Below are 19584 nucleotides of genomic sequence, written 5' to 3'. Positions count from 1 at the left end.
TACTGCTCCATATAGCTTGGCCATCGTGTGGCCAATCATGATAGTCCTGTAGTTCCCTGGGTTCAGGGTGTCGCCAGATTTGTGGATAGGCACTATGGTGTGCTGTGTCCACTCCTCTGGGAAGCCCTCCCCTATAGCCCGGTTGAAGACATGTGCAATCAACGGGGCTATAGTGGAGGCCGCATAAATGATGTGCTCACTTTGTAATCCAGTATGGTCAGCTGATCGTCTGTGCTGCATGCGGCGTATGGCCCTCTCTACCATCTGTGCTATAAAGAAGGAGGAGCACGTGGGGCGTGGCTCGTGTGGCTGTGGGATAGGAGGCTGCCCTGGCACCTCATATAGTCGCTCTGCATAGTCATGCCATATCTGTGGGTCCTCAATAGCTGTAGTTGGACGTGGCTCGCGTAGGGTGCGCCATGCCGTCGCGCTATCCATGCTCATGAATAGGCGGTATAGCTCAAGCTCCTGTGCCTCTTCGAATGCTCGCCGCTTTTGGCGTGTCAGTGTCTTCATATGCCGTCTGGCCTCTCTCTCTGTGATCTCTCCTAAGGCTCGCCGTGCACGGAGGCATCAATATAGCTCTCTGCACTCATCATCATACCAGCGGTTCTGAGGCATAGTCCCGGGGGGGGGAGTGCGTCCTGTGTGAGTGGTGTGTGGAAAAGAGCTAATAGCTGAAGTGTGGAGAACGGAAGAGATATGTGATGTGAGAACTGAGAGTGGTGTGGATGGGTGGAGGAGGCATAGGCCATGTTCGACCTTGGCCGAGTAAAGAGAGGCTAGCTCATGTGTGAAATGGATGGTGGTGTGTGGAGTGTGTGCTGTGGAGCTGTGTGGGATGGCATCTCCAGTGATGGAGAAAGAGAGGTATGTGTGGTCGGCTCCGATGGGTATGGGTGGAATGGTGAAGGATGTGATAAGGTGTGTAGCCTCCCTGGGTCCCAGAATATAGTCGACTGTACTCCCCCCTCCTTCTGCAACTCCATGTGGCATACAAGTCAGGCCCCCTGAGGTGGGCCACTGGACCATCCCGTTATAAATAACAAGACGGTGCTGGGAGCCAAGTCGAAGTAGATGTCGTCCGTAGGCTGTGACTGGAGCTCTGTCTGCTGTATCTCTCATAGTAGCCTCCTCATCTAGAGTGTGTAGTGCCTCTGGGTCCTCATGGTCATATGCCTCACACTGCTCACTGCGTGTACGAGCATTGAAGTCTCCCATAAGGAAGACTTCACCCAGTGTGGAGTACTCCATAATCTCCTCCGTGAGGCATGCGTACGGTGACTCCTGCTCAATAGGGGCGAATCTGGAGCCTGTGGGAGCAAAGTAGCAAAGGGCAATGTAGACGATCCTGTCTTGTGAGAGCTCGAGGCGAATCCACATGTAGCGGGCCTGTGGGTCCCGGGCAACAATCTGTAGTCTGCTGTGAAGCCCCTGTCTAAAGAGTATGGCCACTCCTCCTGAGCCGCGAGTGGTGTGCTGGCGCATACATCCTCGATGTAGAGACTCCCACTGGAATCCATGTATCCGTGGTAACCCTCTCTCCGGGCTCTCGTGTGTCTCTGTAAGTAGAATGATGTCTCGACCTCTCATCACCTCCTCAAGTCTCTCTGGGTGTGTCCATAGGTCTCCATTGCAATTCCAAACCGTGACATGAATCTCCTCGTGTGTCCCACAGGCCGCGAGTCCCTATGCGATGGTCTTGCCATCAATGATAACGATATACTGCCTTCTTCCCTTCTTTGCGGGCTTGGTGGACTCGAGGCATGCACGCGCGACGGTGATCTTGTTGCATCTTTGTGAGGTCATCATCAAGATAAATCCGGGGGCCTTCTATCCCTCTCAAGATGACCCTCTTTCGGAGGAAGGAAGTTCGAGACTCCTCGGAGGCGAATTGGAGGATGAGAGCTCTCTTCTTTGGATCTTTGCCGGCTCTCCAAACTTTGGAGAAAGGGATCTCTTCTTCCTTGTATCCCACTTTCTTGCATAAAGCTTTCCCATCGCTCTCGGGTGTAGACCCTTCTTCTTCTTTGATGCCGGTCACTCGCACATTGAGACGGCGAGCTTGTCGCATCTTCTCCTCTTCGATGGTTGTGTGTACGATGAGTACTTCATCTTTTTGGGCTTCCTCTCTTGCTACCTTCTTGATGTTCTTTTTGACCACTTCGACCCATCCTTCTTTGGTGGCCTCTAATTTGTCCTCAATGCTTGCGGTGAGGGCTTTGGTGATCTCCTCCTTGAGGGCTTCCTTAGCCTCCTCCTTAATCTCTCCTTCCTCGGGGGTGAGGGATGTGATGGAAGCATGAAGGAAATCGATTTGTGCCTTCATCTCTTCTTGCTCTTTCCTCCATCTCTCCCTCTCCTTCTCGTTCTCCCGTTCCCTTCTCTCCTTCTCCTCTTTGAGATTTTGGATTTCCGCTCTCATGTCCTCCTTCTCTTCGTTCCATAGCTTGATGAAGGTGGCTTTCTCCTCCTTCCATATCTCTCTCTCCATCCGCCATTCTTTCATGTCCTTCTCCAGTTGTGCAATCCTCTTGTTCGTGAGCATGAAGGTTGTCTTCGTTGTCGGTGTCGGCGTCTTGATGATGGGGGAAGACATGGTTGTCTTCGTAGCTACCCCCTCTTCATATTGTGAAGAAGAGGGGAGAAGGGGAAGAGAGCACTCAACGTGTGTGTGTGGGTATGTAACCGTGTGTGTGTGTGTGTGAGAGAGAGAGAGATGGCTGCGGGTACGGCAATAAGCTGGGCTGGAGGTAGCGCGCTGGCCTTCTTGGCGTGCAGGGAGCAGCGCACAGGGGGCAGCGCGCAGGAGGGAGCAGCGCACAGGGGTGGGGCAGCGCGCAGGTGAGAGCAGCTTGCAGGAGGGAGCAGCTCGCAGGGGAGGGCACGCGCAGGAGAGAGAGAGAGAGAGAGAGAGAGAGAGAGAGAGAGAGAGAGAGAGAGATGTGTGAGTGAGTGTGTGCTTAGCTTAGGTTTTTAGTGGTTCTCGGCTCCAACTCCTCCTCCTCCTATTGAAAGGGTTTGTTCCCTTGGAGTTCAAGGAATTTTATGTCTGATCTTCTGCCAGGATTTGGACACAGTCTACAAACGTAGGAAAAATATGGCTCTTGAGGTTCCTTTTAATTTGCAGGTTTTGCATGTATGTTTGATAGAGACTTTCTGGGGTGCCTTTGAAACCATGGGAAGGTGCTCTGCCTTCCACAAAAAATTTGATTCGCATGAAATATCTCATGGATCCATTATGGTAGTATGCTCAATGTGCCGTGATACTCTTTTCCCTAGAAAAATGCCTTTTGTACAGGATGTAGCACAGTGGGTCAAGCAATTCAGGGTGCTTTCTTTGGTGCAAGAGGATTTTATGAGATCCTCCTTTCTGATATAAATGCTAAACACCAGTTGTTGGAAATGTCTCATGTCTTCTATAGCATTTATATCAGAAAGGAGGATTTTATGAGATCTTCCTTTCTCATATAAATGCTAAACACCAGTTGTTGGAAATGTCACTGTCTTCTATGGCACACAAATGATTCATGTTTTGCCTTGGTCTTTGACAAAAAACTATCAAAGTTTGATAAGGCATCAATGTCTAGTGTGGGTGGAAATCCAAGACTTTCCCAGAACTTGGAAGCATCTATTGCCTATTATTGCCACGACATTGGGAAAGGTTATATGTCCTCCCAAATTGGGTGCAAACACTAGCAGATTTTACGTGCTTTGGGATACTGACAAACCAACCCCTGAAGGAATGATGTTGAACTCAGGTGACTTTGTTATTAGTAAACGCCCCTTCAAGATCAAATGGGAGAAGTTTGCATGAACGTGTTTTAAATGTAGAAAATTTGGTCATATGCAGTCCGACTGTTCTAATCTTGATTTGCAACCTCTGCCGTCTACCATTTTTTCTATTGATAAGACCAACAATAAGGCTTCATGTTTCCAGTCATGAGTTTGCCTCAACATCAAGAAGCAAGCAAGGTGAAGCTTCCCTGCATTTTAAGCCTTAGGTTGGGAAACGCAAAGGCAAGCAATCCCAAGCTCCTCAATCAAACCAAAATGTACAGTCCAAAGGAAAATCACTTCAAGTTGCGTCTTATGAAGCTTGGCAACAACCCAAGAAGCCTTTTAGAAGTCGAGGCCCTACATTTTTGACAAAATTTTTACCTCTTGCTTCTGAAGGAAAGTCTTCTCAGACAATTGTCCATGATAATAAGACTTTAGCTAAAGCTTGGAGTAAAGTGATTATTGTTTCATATAAAGATGCTCTCGTTAATGATGCATCCTCACCTTCACTAGTAGATGATCTTTCGGAGCCCTCTTCTTCGGGAAATGTTGCGCTTAATGGTGACGTGCCCATAGGCACCGCTTGATAGTTAGACTTTTCTTGCTCTTTGGCCATGTATATATCCTCTTGTACAAATGCATCGTTCTCTAAAGTGCATGACATATAATGTGCGAGGTTTATGCAACCCTAACAAATGGAATCGGAGATTATAGCATGTGGTTCATGCATGAGCAACGGGAGCATATTACTTCATCAAAATTTTCATAAGCAGATATAAGGCCTCTGACTGAGGGAGAACTACAGCGACTTTGTCATGCAAAGTCTTGTTTTTATATTAAATATAATGTGGGGAGGGATTTTGCTCCCCCCCCCCCCCCCCCCCCCGGCATGTGGCAGCACTTGCTCGCTCCGGCACCTTCAAGAAGTGTGCCTTGCGTGAAGAGAGAGAGAGAGAGAGAGAGAGAGAGAGAGAGAGAGAGAGAGAGAGAGAGAAATGAAATGAAATGTTATATTAACGTCTTCAAAAGGCCAAAGTGACCAATGAGACCAGAAAGTTACAATGCAGTGTATCTGATACAAAGTCAGATTAACAAAATAAATTAAACTAGGATAACAAAATATAAATACTGCGGGATCCTAAACTAAGCAGTACAATGTGAAGACAATATGGGAGGGGAGTAGAGATCCATTCATATGCATTCTGGATGACGAAAGAGTATGGCTTGAATCTTTTGCCATAGCCTCCTTCGAAATTGTGTAGCTCCTCTCCTCCCTCGGGGTCGTCTAGAAATGATATAGAGAAATGAAATGAAATGATATATTAACATCTACAAAAGGCCAAAATGACCTATGAGACCAAACTGATTACAATGGTGAGTTTAGTACCAAGTCTGGGTACAAACAAAAGAAACAAAGAAAACAACAAACTAGAAACTGAGATAGGAGTGCTACTCACTCCTATGGGTGGCTGGTAAGCTGAGCAATGGTATAATTCCACAAAGGTACAAAGTCATAACTGACATATCCTACTGTCTGCTGGTATGCCTCTGAATCTACCTGTCTCAATCCCAAGCTGGTGTGAAGATGTGCGTATCTGGCCTATGGCACATTGTAACCCATGAGATAGATGTGTGTCCATGTAGATGGGCCGTGTGACAAATCCGTCTGTCGTGAGTTGGAGAAGATGCTCTCTATAGAAAGCCCTCTTCGTACCCAACTCCCGTGATGGCTCTCCTCCTGGTATCAATCTGGATAAGATCCTGCTGAATGAGTCTAGTAATCTCCATCCGTGTAAGAGCCAAAGATGGTGCATCAAGAGAATACTGGAAAGGGGGCAACCTGTCCATGCTGAAACCATGCCTTTGAAACCATGAGCTCATCTGTGCATACCAACATGATGTATCTCCCTGTAATGCCAGCTATCTGGATGACTCAAGAGCAAGCCTAGCATATCTGTCCCTGGTGGTGTCTCATAGGCTGTGTACAAATGATACTGATCTGGTAAGTGCCTCGATCTCCATAGGTGGGGCAGATAGCTCCGCTCGTATGATGTCATGTGGAACTGAGGTCTTGGCTCTAATCAGCCTAGAAATCATAGATACCAAGGGCCTCTCCATATTACTCCATCCAGCACTGTCAACAGATGGTCCCCAAACCTGAACCCCGTAGTGCATAACTGAAGCGACCAAAGTGTCGAAGAGCCAGAGCTTTGTTCGAGGTTCTTGGAACTAAACCTGCGAACAAATCCTCTCTAAACCTCCTAGGGCTGCATAGAGAGAGAGAGACAGAGAGAGAGAGAGAGAGAGAGAGAGAGAGAGAGAGAGAGAGAGAGAGAGAGAGAGAGAGAGAGAGAGAGAGAGAGAGAGAAATGAGACATGTACCGCACTATCAGGATCATGATGAAGAAGGGATATCCCCCCCCCCCCCCGCAATGTGTCGCAAGCTCCTTCCTCCGGCGAGTAAACCCTGCAGCCCGGCGACACACGCGTGTGCCCACCACTGTTGCCTCCATAACTGCGTTTTATGCACTACCTCATAAACCATGGCAAGATGAGATTCTGACCAACTCTCTTCTATACAAGAGAGGAGGCAGAGGGCGCCCCTGTTTTGGGCAAATACCCAACTTGCAAATCCCCGTCAGCATCCATGCTAGAAAAGAAAAGGCAAATGAGTCCCCGTTTGAGCCCTGTCAGCATCCACACTAGAAGAAATAAAGGCGTCAGGCACACCAAAGGGTTCCATCGTTGCCACGCTACCAATTAGCGGGCCTATCTAGTACGTGAGTCTCATTGGCTTGCTTTGGATAACCTAACACGTGTCGAACCCTCCTGCAGCCTAGCAACACACACACTTTCTTTTTTTTTGTAAATCTTGTTGATGGAATTTACGGGTGGGAAACCTCAAAGCGAAGAAAACCCACAAAAAATAAGAGATACAAAAAGCGGAGCACCATGAGGCTCCGAAGGCTCGAAACAGTAAAAGTAAATTTTGTAGGCTTCAAGAGTGATGTCCCCAGCATTATGAGAGAAATGCAGCGCTTAACCAAGCAACAATTTGAAATAGGGAAAGGGGTCAAAATCAGTTCCTTGAAACATTAATGAGTTCCTACGGTGCCATATGGCCCCAGAGAACCCAAAATCTGACCCAATTAAAAAACATCGTAAACTGAGATTGCGGAGACTGAAACACCCCAAAAAGCCAAAACAGTCTGTGAAAAGTGCTGGAAGGAAAATGGAGTCGAAGAGCAGCCGACACTTGCCGAATGAAGGATCTGGAGCAGAGACAACCCTGGTGGCATAGTCTCCTCATGTTCATGGCATCTTAGGCAGCGAGAAGGGCAATACGTCATGCATGCAATAAGCTGCCAACAAGTAGAGATCCCACTAAGCAGCACCACAAGAAAATACGTTCCTTCAAAGGTAAATGACTTTGCCAAATTCTAGACAATGTTCGTTGCCACCACAAGGATGACTTGGAGAGTGACCCACAATCCACACATCAAATTGCAGGAGCGCATAAACATTTCCAGTTGAAATGCATTCCAGTCTAATAGTAGCAAGATTCCAATCAGAGAAGCGAGAGTCCACATGCAAAGGAGGAATGGATGAGTGATCAACAAGCATCCTTTGAATCTCCCGCCAGAGAGGAGAATAGTGGAGACCTAACCAAAAACGGGACACCGCATCAACGAATGAAAGAACATGACCCGTGTCATCCACCATCTTTTTGGGAAAGAAAATACGCTTGGCGAGGAGACCACTCAACCAAAGTTGAAGAGAATGCCCTGCTCCAATGCAGACTCTCCAATGGAAGGGAGTTGTCTACCATGCCATGCCAAATGCGAAGTAACAGCCTTCCAATCAACAATGAGAGAAGATATAAAGGGACATCCTAGAATGTGTCCTTCAAGCTTCCCAAAAATGACGTCCCAATATGTCGGCTGCTAGTGACTGAAAGATGGCGTGACAATATGCGCACATAAATGTGATACCATGAGTGTCCTCTAACTTTCCCTGCACTTTATGACACAAAGAAACTTCACAATTAAACCTGTAACTGGAATTCACCACTTTGAAACAATTCGCGAATTGGTAGCTAGAGCACTCCGAAGTAGATGACACCCTATAGGCCCCAAAGACTAGCGCCCCTTTCGGTATTTCTTTATTCAATTGCAAATAAACGACCCGAACAGTTTCACCAAACTCTCACCAAGCTGTCCAAACTTGTCAAGGGCTGAAACTTCAGGTTTTCGACCCAATTTCGGCAACATAATGGCACCAAAACCCTGTAGGTCAAAAGTACACATATAGGACGGTTTTCCTTGCATTTTAGAAGCTTTCCAGTGAGCTGCATGCCAATATTCCAGCATGCTGTAATTTCCTGTTTTGGTCACTGTCAAGTGCCCAAAGCCCTGTATAAGCACCTTAAGGATTCCCCGAGGCTCCCTTGGTGTTCTCTTGCAGTTTAGGTGCAAAACCCTAAACCTGAAAATAAACACAGCAGGCTCTAATTCTCTGTTTTTGGCTCGTTTTGAGCGGAGCAAACACGTCTACGCGTGTCTCAGGAGCTCCCGCTCGCAATGGGACAGTTCCCCTATGGTTTGGACACGCAAGAAAACTCTCCGTTTTCGTAGTTTTTTGGTATGGAATGGGGGTTTAGCAAGTAGCTAATCCGGTTCTTGTTCAAAAGGCTCTTGCCTTCGCAAACGCGCATAGAACCCATAGAACTGCACATGGTCGTCTGAGAAGCCCAACTAGTGGGGCATTACCATAGGTACAAAGGGGAGAGAGAGATGCACGCGAGAAAATCATCGCTCTACATGAGACAAGGAAGAAGGCAAGCTTTTTATTAAAGCTGCAGAACCTGAAAATCCACCATAAAACTGAAAATCAGCCTCCCCTCTCATATTCGGGCGCCCCCTCTTGGGATGAGGCTTCTCGACGTGAGTATTGGCCTGCAAGTTACTCTTCTGCTGCCATGTGTCCAGTTTGCTCATTTGGTTTAATTCCCTAGTACTCACCAACTTATAAAGTCCTGCCAAGGGGCCTAAATGACTTTATAAGAACTTGAAAATCCACCAATAAACTAAAAATCAGCCTCCCCTCTCATATTTGGGTGCCCCCTCTGGGGATGAGGCTTCTCGATGTGAGTATTGGCGTGCATGTTGCTCTCCTACTGCCATGTGTCCAGTTTGCCCGTTTTCTAGTACCCACCAACTTATAAAGTCCTGCCGAGGGGCCTAAATGACTTTAATTGAGACTCAGATGAAACGCAGTATGAATCTTCCAATTGTCTAGCAATTTCAACCTATATGCAACATTGTTGATCTTGTCGAACTTGAAAAGGCCCATAGTAGCACATGTTGAGCTTGGGAAACAACCTTTCCTTGCCCTTCATCTTCTTTAATCTTGCCTTTTCAAATCGCACTAGAACCCAATCGGGTGAAAACAAGAGTTCATGTTAGTGACGATCAGCAACCCTTTTCTGCTTTGCCTAAGTCTTCTCCAAGGAAAGTTTAATTTTCTTATACATTTCATCTATATTTTCTATATATCGATCTGCTTCAAAAATCTTATCTTTTGTATGCAAAATGGGAAAGACCTTTTTGCCACCCTCAACGATTTCAAAGGGTGCCTTTCCTGTGGACGAATGCACTCAAGCAAAGGTAAATCATGTTCCCACTTGCCCTTATTATCTCACACATAACATTTAAGCAGATGTAGGACAATAGAATTGTCCTCTTCTGACTGTCCATCAGTTTGTGGATGAAATGAGGATGAAAAATTAAGTGCAGTACCCATGTTTTCAAACAAACCTCTCCTAAACACACTTGTCATGCAAGGATCACGATCACTGACAATTGACTATGGCATACCATGATAAACACATTGTACATGAATAATTGTTCCATCTAATCAGATTCTATCTTCACCCTGACAGGAATAAAATGGGCCTATTTGTTGAACCTACAAATTATGGTCCATATACCATCAGTCCCTGTCTATGTTCTTGGAAGATCAAAGATAGAATCCATAGCAATACTTTCCCATGGATTATCTGGAATAGGCAATGGTTGTAACAACCTTGGTGCCTTTTGCCTGTCAAACTTGACCTTTTGACAGATTACGCATGCTCGCACAGAGGGATCCACATCTCTCCTCAAAGTAGACCAATAAAAGAATGTCTCGACCACTTTCACTACCACGATGCCCCACATACGGGGGGACATGACTTTCAACCATAACCTTATGTCGCAATGGCCTAGTGTTCATGGCATTGTCCATCTAACAACTGTTCAAAGGTCCTTGTAAATCTTCATCATTAGCATATTGTTCCTTCATCATCAAGCTCATGATGATAAGGATTTGACACAGCTGAAAATTGTGGCTTTCTTGCATCAACCACAACATTCTTTTTGCCTTCCACATGCACAGTCTGAAAGTGGAACATAGACAAAATGTTTGCCCATCATAAATGCTTTTCAGATAACTTTGACTGTGTCAAGAAGTATTGCAAGGTCTAATGATTTGTTTGGACAAAAAATGAGCATCTACCAGGTAGTGTTTCCAACTTGAAAGTGCATGAATCAACGCCAATAGCTCTTTCATATAGACTTCTATAGTCTTTTCAGGCCCTTGCAAGATCCTGCTTTCATCAGCTACAACTCGACCATCTTGCATTAATACTACACAAATAATGTTGCCATAGGTGTCACACTAGACCACAAATGACTTCTTGAATCTAACAAAACGATTACTAGATCCGAATTCAACTTTTCCTTCAAGACATTAAAAGCTGAAATCTCTTTTTGAGCCCATTTAAAAGTGACCTCTTTATTTTGTAAAGCATGTAAGGGTGAAGCAATCTCAAATTCGGATGACTCCTTTTGTAATAGGAACATAATCCCAAGGAGCTACGGACATCATCATGCACAGTCTTCAAAGCTGACCATGTCTTGACTGCTTCAACCTTAGTAGGATCCATTTTGACACCATCCTTTGACACTATGTGGCCTAGAAAGTGGATCTCTTGTAAGAAGAATTCACTTTCCTTGGCATTGATGAGCAGCTTGTTACTGCTCGAACACAATGGTCAAACGATACCTATGCTCCTCTTCATTCTTTGAATAGGCTATAATGTCATCAAAGAATGTGCCAACAAACTTTTGATGTGGGCAAAAAATCCTATCCATCATCCTATTGAACGTAGCAGGAGCATTTGTAAGACCAAATGGCATCAGTAAGAGCTCATATAAACCAAATGTCGTTCTAACGCAGTCTTGTGCATATCCTCTCGCTTGATACAAAACTGATGGTATCCACTCTTAAGATCTATCCTATTGAAAATTGCCGCATCCTAAGCGATCAAGAATATAATCAATCCTTAGAATAGGAAACCTGCTCTTGATGGTGTTTTTATTCAACGCACAGTAATCAATATACATTCACTAAGAGCCCTCTTTCTCCTGCACTAAGAGCACAGGAGAGCAAAAGGGTAAAGAACTACGTTGAATCAACCCTTTTTCTAACAGCTCCTCTACTTGGCTCATCCTCTCTTTTCTTTGTGCCGCACTAACCCTGTAGGGAGGTTGTAACAAACTACTGACGTGTCAAAGCCTAAAGAATGGAGCCAACTTACAGATGTGGCCGAGGAGTCTAAACCCTAATTTTTGCCAGAAACCCTGACTGCTACCCTAATTCTGGAAACCCTAACCCTAAAACCTGCAAACCCTAATTCTGGAAACCCTAACCCTAAAACTGCAAAAACCCTAACCCTAACCCTAAGGGTAGCAGACAGATTCCGAAAATTGCGCTCACATGATCATGTGGCAGGTTGTACGGATTTCCGTAAATTGCGCTGGCAGCTTTTTGGCTTTGCTTTTGAACCAGAAGCTTTTAAGTTTTAAAGGCTTTTTACTGTAACTGCTTTTCAGGCCAAGGGCCTTTAAATATGAGGCTAGGGCTCATTCTCTGGCATGCTTCTTGAAGAAGGTGCAGAGTCTGGACTTCCGGCTAGTACTGTGTTGATGCAATATAAAGAAATACCGAAAGGGGCGCCAAGGTTTGGGGTCAATACTCTCTGGGGTGGAATTCCACCACCCCGTTCTCTCTCTTCCAGTTCAATTGCTATTGAAGTGCTAAAAGTCTGTTAAGTGTGCTCTTTTCTATTGGCACGTGGTGCCCGTCTTGTGACAAAGGTCTATTTGGTGTGCTACAATCTAGCACCAAATCTATCGCATGAATCTCAGCCTCTCCGGCGGCAACTGAGATGATAATGAATCAGAGAAATAGTCACTAAACTCTTGCAAAAATGCTGACCTTTCTTTATCTAACAAAGATAAATTTGACTAAGAATGTCTAAAACTTCACGTGAAAGATGATTTTTAATTACAAAAGACAGCAGAAGCTGATATACAATAGAGGCAGACACTCCTTTTAGCTTTACATCTAAGATGTGAGTTTTGCCCCTATGTTGAAAAATGACCTTTTTGTTGAAGGCATCCAACACTCCATGTAAACGGAACATCCATGGGATTCCCAGCAAAGCATTGTACCCTTCCAAAGCCACATACGATTGAACATCCAGACGCAGCCTTCTAATGGTGGGAGTAACACACTTTGAATGGCCACGACATACCAAACTTGCCTCAGCTGTGTACCCCATTTCTTCAGCTTAAATGCCCAACTTGATAGCGAATTCTCGTGAGATAAAGTTTGCCAGTGCTGACAGTAGGACTGCAAGGCTCGAGCGCGTTGATTCCGGGTGCATGATTGAAGGCGGGGTAAGCTGCGCACGGAAAAAGACGTGGATATGGGGCTGACAGCACTGGCAGCTGGCGGGTGCAGGCTGTGGACAGCGGGTGATCAGTAGCCTAGATCAAAGAAAATAAGCGTTGTTTGATCCCTAATTTTACCACACGCTCTACATAGTTCACTAGCATCAAAATTTGGTCTATCCCCCACCATATATGGCACCAAACCAGTCGTGGGTTTCGGCTTCGTTAGTTTCTTGCCCTCTTTGTCATCTGGCCTTTTCTTCTTTGGACAATCCATAGCAAAGTGACCAGGCTGCTCGCAAATGAAGCATTTACCCTCAGCCATTACTTTTTCTCGAAAGATTTATGCACAAAAGGCTTCTTTTGTTTCTTGGCATGTTCTCCAGAAGTCTAGGTTGAGTCTTTAGCTTTCTCTGCTTTTCCTGACCGTAGGAAGCTTCAGGAATCGCTTTTGCAAAGGGCCGCATTGAGTTGGTGCCAATCTATTATAACATCAACTTCAAACTCATTTAACAACCATGCAGATACAAATCATCTGTTTGAAGTAAACCCATGTGGCGGGTGCGTATCCTTGCATTCACAAAGTCGTCCACCATGAACGCGCATTTCCTTTTAGGAAAGTAGGAAAATACATGGGTACAATGGTTGGGATCATCTTTGCTCCTTGGCCATTAACATTTTCTTGGTGTCATATTTACTTGCTGATTGGAAAAACCAGCCATACCGAAATTGCCTTGTGGCACCCCAAACTGGCCCTGAGTACTCTGAAACCCTGGCTGTAAGCCAATATTACCATACATGGGGTTTGGCATCATGCCTTGCATACCCCCAAACATTGCTCCAAGCATATAGTGCTGATTTCCAGGTGCATAACAAGCCATGCTTTGAAACACAGATCCACCTCCAAAATATCCAAGATGTACCGTAGATAGTATAAATATCTGATGCATAGCTTGGAAGGTAGTTCCCTATCCATTTAAACCAACATTTTGATGCTCAAAGGTGGCTAGTTAAACTGGCGTCCTAGCCACCTATTCATGGACAAAAAGGGTTTGTTTTGACTTCGCAACATGCCATAAACCTGGGACTCTACATCAACCAGGTAAATTCATTCACAACAACTACCAACTGTGTCCTGAACATGTCTCATCTAGTTGCCCAGTCATTATTCCTTGAGCTTGTGGCGCATTCATATCAATAAAAGGTACAAACAGTGGTGGCCGTGAACTTTCACCAACCTCATACATTGTAGGAATAGTCTGTCTATCATGTGAAGAGGAACCCTCTTCTCTAGTGTTATCCGTGATCAGCCATAATGGAATTCCAAGTACTTGTGCTTTGTGTCTTCACCCAAAACAGACCAAGGCTAACTTCTTGAGGAAAAAGTGATGGAATCCCGCCGGCGGAACTGTGAAACCTGCTTGTAGCCTTACTAAAGGGCAGAACTTTACAATTTCCCGGTGCTTTCAGGTGAGCTGCAGGTCAATTCCAGCATGCTGTAATTTCCTGTTTTGGTCACTGTCACGCGCCCAAAGCCCTGTATAAGCACCCCAAGGCTTCCTCGAGGCTCCCTTGGTGTTATCCTGCAGTTTAGGTCACCTAGAGGGCAATCCCCTTTCTCTATACTTGATGATGACATATGGGAGTTCTCTAGAGATGGAGATATCATTCTCTTGGGAGACTTTTAATGCCAGGACGGCCAACTCCCAAACGGTATTTTATGATACCTCGGAGGAGATGCTTAGAGAGATGGATATATCGGAGATGGGACATGACAGACACTCACAGGATAAAGAGCACACAGAGTATGGGAGATATCTCATGGAGATGACAACTACACATGGTCTGGCCATACTTAATGGTCTAGAGATTTTTCCTTTGTCTGGGGGATTCACATGCTTTCCACACAGACATGGGGCCAATACAGTGGACTATGTCATGACTTCACCGAGCTTCATCTCTCATATTCAAGATCTCAGTGTGGGCCCTAGGCCTGTTGGAGTAGCAGTGGACCATGCTCTCCTGACTTTTTCAGTCTCTTTCCAGTATAGTGTCTCTCAGACACCACGGAGGATTGCACACACACGGTATACTTTTACACCAGAGACGGATTCAGTTTATGTGGAAGAGATTTACAGACGGATGGGGGCAGCCGAGCCTGTATATACAGTGGAGGAGATCACCGCTTTATTGACGGAGATCTTGCATGGGGCAGCAGCAGAGGCATACCCACACACTCAACCAGATCAGAGAAGACGTTCTGGGAACATGCCTCAGAATAGTTGGTATGATGAGGAGTGCAGAGAAATGAGAGTTCAGATTCAGAGCGAGCTTATACTTGGAGTCATTACATATAGACAGTCTTGGATTGCCCTTCGGCGTTTAGTGCGACGGAAGAAGGGGGCCTTTTTAGCCCAGATGGAACGTGATTTGTATCAGCTCTTTTTGAGCCGAGATTCAGGTGAGGCCTGGCGTCTCTTCCATGAGCACTCACCTCCTCCAGTGATTACCTCTCCCGAGATTTGGGGTCAATATGCAACATCATTATATATAGTACCTGGGCAACCACCATTACCAGACCCTCTAGAGCCATGTCCAGCCACTAGTACCTTCTTTACCACTGAGATGGTGAAGAACGCCATTGACAAGATGAGGACTAGGAGAGCATATGATCATGATGGTTTGGTGGCAGAGCACTTGATACATGCTAGAGATTTACTGTCAGAGGTTCTTGCGCGGTTGTTTAACCGTGTCATGTGTGAGGGACTACCCGAGTCCTGGAGATTATCTACTATTGTACCTCTTTTCAAGGTAGGGGACCCCACGGTACCAGGGAACTACCGTACTATTATGATAGGGCACACATTGGCATGGTTGTATGCATCCATTCTTGAACAGCAACTGAGTAAATGGGCAGAAAATGAGGGCATACGAGCAGCAGGACAGGCTGGGTTCAGGAGGGGTTTCTCCACTTTGGACCATATTCTTACACTCAGAGCCATTATTGAGGAGGGTCGGGCACATGGGAGACGGATGTATTGTTGCTTTGTGGACTTCCGCAAGGCATTTGACACAGTGCCAAGGGCCAGATTGATGCACAGGCTGTTGAAGTTGGGAGTACCCACAGAGATCATATGGGGGATCATGGCTTTATACGGCTCAGTGACTGGCCAGGTACACACTCCTTAAGGGATTTCTGACATTAATGGTTCATTCCACTATTGGAGTGAAACAGGGGTGTCCTTTGTCCCCTACACTTTTTGGTATGTATGTAGATGAGGTCTCTGACTACATTGACAGAGAGGGTGACAGAGGCGCTCAGCTGGCAGGGACATGGATCCCTTTATTATTATATGCTGATGATAGTGTGTTAATGTCAGAGTCGCCAGAGGGCATGCAAAGACATTTGGATGCATTGCACAACTTTGCAGAGGATAGTGGACTGTCTGTGAACCTTGGTAAAACGTTATGGTGTTTAACACCACACCACAGTGGGTCAAGAGATCGGCACCTACACTCGTATATGGCCAGGACACTGTGGAGTACACAGATGAATATACATATCTGGGTGTGGTATTCATGGGACCGAGGTTTATCCTGAGGAGAGCAGCAGAGACTAGACTATCCAGAGCCTATGCGGCATTAGGAGGGCTAGAGAGGATGTGTTCATAGGTTCAGTTTCAAGAACCACGAACAAAACTATGGCTCTTTGATACTTTGGTTGCTTCAGCTATGCTTTATGGGGTCCAAGTTTGGGGACCATGTGTGAATCATGACAGTTGGAGGAACATGGAGAGACCCTTGGTATTTATGATATCCTGGATGATTAGAGCCAAGGCTTCTGTACCACATGCGATTATTCGAGCGGAGGTAGCCGCCCCTCCTATAGAGATTGAGGCTCTTACCAGATCAGTGTCCTTTATGCACAGTCTATGGGATACACATAGAGACAGATATACTAGACTGGCTCTTGAGTCCTCTAGACAGTTAGCGATGCAGGGAGATGCATCATGTTGGTATGCACAGATGACCTCATGGTTTCAGAGACATGGTTTCAGCATGGATAGATTGCCTCCCTTTCAGTATTCCCTGGACGCACCCTCCCTGCCAGTCACACGGACGGAGATCACTAGACTCATTCGTCAGGATCTTATACAGTTGGACACTAGGAGGACATGGGTAGAGCCGATACAGGAGTTGGGCACGAAGATGGCTTTCTACAAAGAGCACCTTCTCCAACTTTCAGGGGATGGGTTTGTGACTCGTCCGAACTACATGGACACTCATTTATCTCATGGTCTGCGATGTGCTATTGGTCAGATTCGCACATCCTCACACCAGCTGGAGATTGAGACGGGTAGATTCCGAGGGATACCACCAGAGTCTAGGATATGTCAACTATGCGGTAGAGAGCCAGAGACAGAGCTACACTACATATGCCACTGCACTGTGTATTATGAGATATGAGGGCGCTTCCATTGCTTATTCAGGGAGGGTTTTGGACCCCTAGATAGAGTCATGAGATATCAGGACCAGAGATGCCTTGGCTTATATCTACTTGAGCTACACTGACATAGAGACAGTCTGTTGGGGAGACATGGAGTACGACAGTCGCAGAGACAGATCACAGATTTCTTTGGATCGAGGGAGCCAAGAGACCAACCACCAGCACAGGGTTGTACCCGCATTCATACCAGAGGCACCCTCATTGACAGGGCGATTGAGCTCGGGAGATCGAGACGACCACGACCGAGACACAGGAGCACACTACATCGACGAAGACTCCAGCAGAGGATTAGAGGCATTCTAGCACGACACCCAGATTGTCATTGAGGCCTATTCTACATTTTCACATTTCACATTTCACACTTCATTTCAGTTTTCATTTTTATTTTTACTTTCAATACTTTTTGTACTTGTACTTCAGACATTGTATTAGATTCACCACTTTGTATCTGATGGTCTCATAGGTCATTTTGGCCTTTTGAAGACGTTAATATATCATTTCATCTCTCTCTCTCTCTCTCTCTCTCTCTCTCTCTCTCACACACACACACACACACACACACACACACACACACACATGGATGCCTTGCATGAGTATGCTAATCCGCCCATTAATAAGCGTGCATATACATGGGTGCACTCACACATTCAGGCACGTACACTTTGACATTGTCTATAAGTCGGTCTTTGGTGACAATATTTGATTAGTACTTGATTAGAAGGTTTAGCTTAGATGCACAATGGTATCCATACTGGTTCAGGTTCTAAGGTTAACATATCATTAACATTTCTAGGTCTTGGTTTTTAAATATTTCACAATAAGCTGCCTTAACCTTTTGCTGATATTTATGTTCATGATTGAAATTGTTCTCTTTGATTTCATATTTTTACAGGTGTTGTACTTTATAGCACACAACCTGTGACTCCTGTAAATGACTCCATACTCCTCAACTTCAAAAGCTCTCCAAACTCCTCCCATGGCCCTATTATTTCGGGTATTCAAGTGCTCCTTCTCACACCACAGCCATTATCGAATTTGACTTCTAGTGATGATGGTAAGTAATGCATTTCAACTTTTCATTCTTGAGCTCATTGTGCAACAGGTTGTCTTTTAATATTAGCACTTTTTCTGCACTGCAGTGCTTGTTCTCTGCCCCCCCCCCCCCCCTCTCTCTCTCTCTCTCTCTCTCTCTCTCTCTCTCTCTCTCTCTCTATGCACAAACAAATAGTGGCTGAATAGTGTGTACAAAGAGACCTCTGAAGATGCTCAAAAGCCTATCACCCCGAGTATGTACAAGACGGGGAGTACAATGTGAGGGCTATGCATACATCAAGGTGGCTTGTATAAAGAATGTAAAATGAACTATTGTGGAGGTGTGTAGTGCCATGTGATGCGACCATGGTCAAGACTGAAAAGGACTAAAGATCTTGCTCATGTCCGAAGAAAAGAGTATTGGCGCTGATAAACAATTTTTGGCATGTACATAATAGTGTGTATATGCATGGACATGTGTGTATACAAATGTAAATACATGCATTTGGAATCCTTACCAACTTGATAACGTGTTTCAAATATGGTTGACAACGTACATATTGTGCTCGTGTGTCTACAATCACACATAATGTATATGCCTAGGCAGGGTGTTAGCGCATTGGATGTGGTGCAACGTGGCTTCTTTTTACTCTTTGGTGTTCTTTCAAGTTTTTTAGAATGTGAATAATGCAAGTGGGAAGTGTGGGTATGCTCATCTCGCCCCGAACGTTTCACATGCGGTAAATGTCTATTTGCGGTACCAAATATGTAGTGATTAGGCTGTCCTAACCCTAGAAGTAGGAGTTACAGCTTGTCCACATGCACATAGGGTTAGAGGTGAGATAAGGTTTGCCTTTGCACCTGGATTAAAGAAAATAAGCATTGTTTGATCCCTGACTTTACCCCATGATGTGCATAGCTCACTAGCAGTAGAGTTTGGTCTATCTCCCACCACTAAACCGGCCGTGGGTTTGGACAATTTGTGGCAAAGTGACCAAGCTGCTCACAAATGAAATATTTATCCTCAGCCAAGGAAACCTTCTTTTCCTCAAAAGACTTACGGACAAGAGGCTTTCTCTGTTTCTTGGCACGTCCTCCAGAAGGCTCGGTTGAGCCCTTAGCTTTCCCTGCATTTCCCGACCCTTGGGGAGCTTCAAGTGTCTCCTTCACAAAGAACTTTTTTACTGAATCTTTCTTTGATTGATCTTCTTTCGCGTTGCCCTTGAATCCACTGTCTTCTCCTTTCAACAAGGCATTACCAGTGTTCACAACCTCAATCAATTGAGTAAGGGTGGTTACTTTAGTCTTTGTGCAATAACTTTTGAGCCCTTTAGGCAGCCCACAACAATACTTTTCTATCTGCTCTATCAATGGCACGAATCTATAAGAAGTTACTGGAAATAGCGCTTTCCAAAACGTTCGATTGTACTCTTCTAAATCTTTGCAGTTGGCCGCATTGTGTTGGTTTCAGTTTGTCATAACATCAAC

General features: G+C 45.3%; 1 protein-coding gene across 1 annotated transcript in view; it reads left to right on the top strand.

Annotated features, from left to right (window-relative positions):
• The window catches only part of LOC147449026 (putative LRR receptor-like serine/threonine-protein kinase At1g67720), a 102046-nt gene that overhangs the window by 51510 nt on the left and 30952 nt on the right, over positions 1-19584 (top strand). The window contains exon 4 of the mRNA XM_086521396.1: positions 17957-18118. Coding sequence (XP_086377522.1) covers positions 17957-18118 — 162 coding nt within the window. The remainder of the gene's footprint in view (positions 1-17956; positions 18119-19584) is intronic.

Source organism: Adiantum capillus-veneris, chromosome 10 (genome assembly GCF_014529385.1).
Source record: "Adiantum capillus-veneris isolate H3 chromosome 10, ASM1452938v2, whole genome shotgun sequence".
In the NCBI taxonomy this organism is placed as follows: domain Eukaryota; kingdom Viridiplantae; phylum Streptophyta; class Polypodiopsida; order Polypodiales; family Pteridaceae; genus Adiantum; species Adiantum capillus-veneris.
Note: the sequence above shows the minus strand (reverse complement) of the source record. Positions and strands in the feature narration are given on the sequence as shown.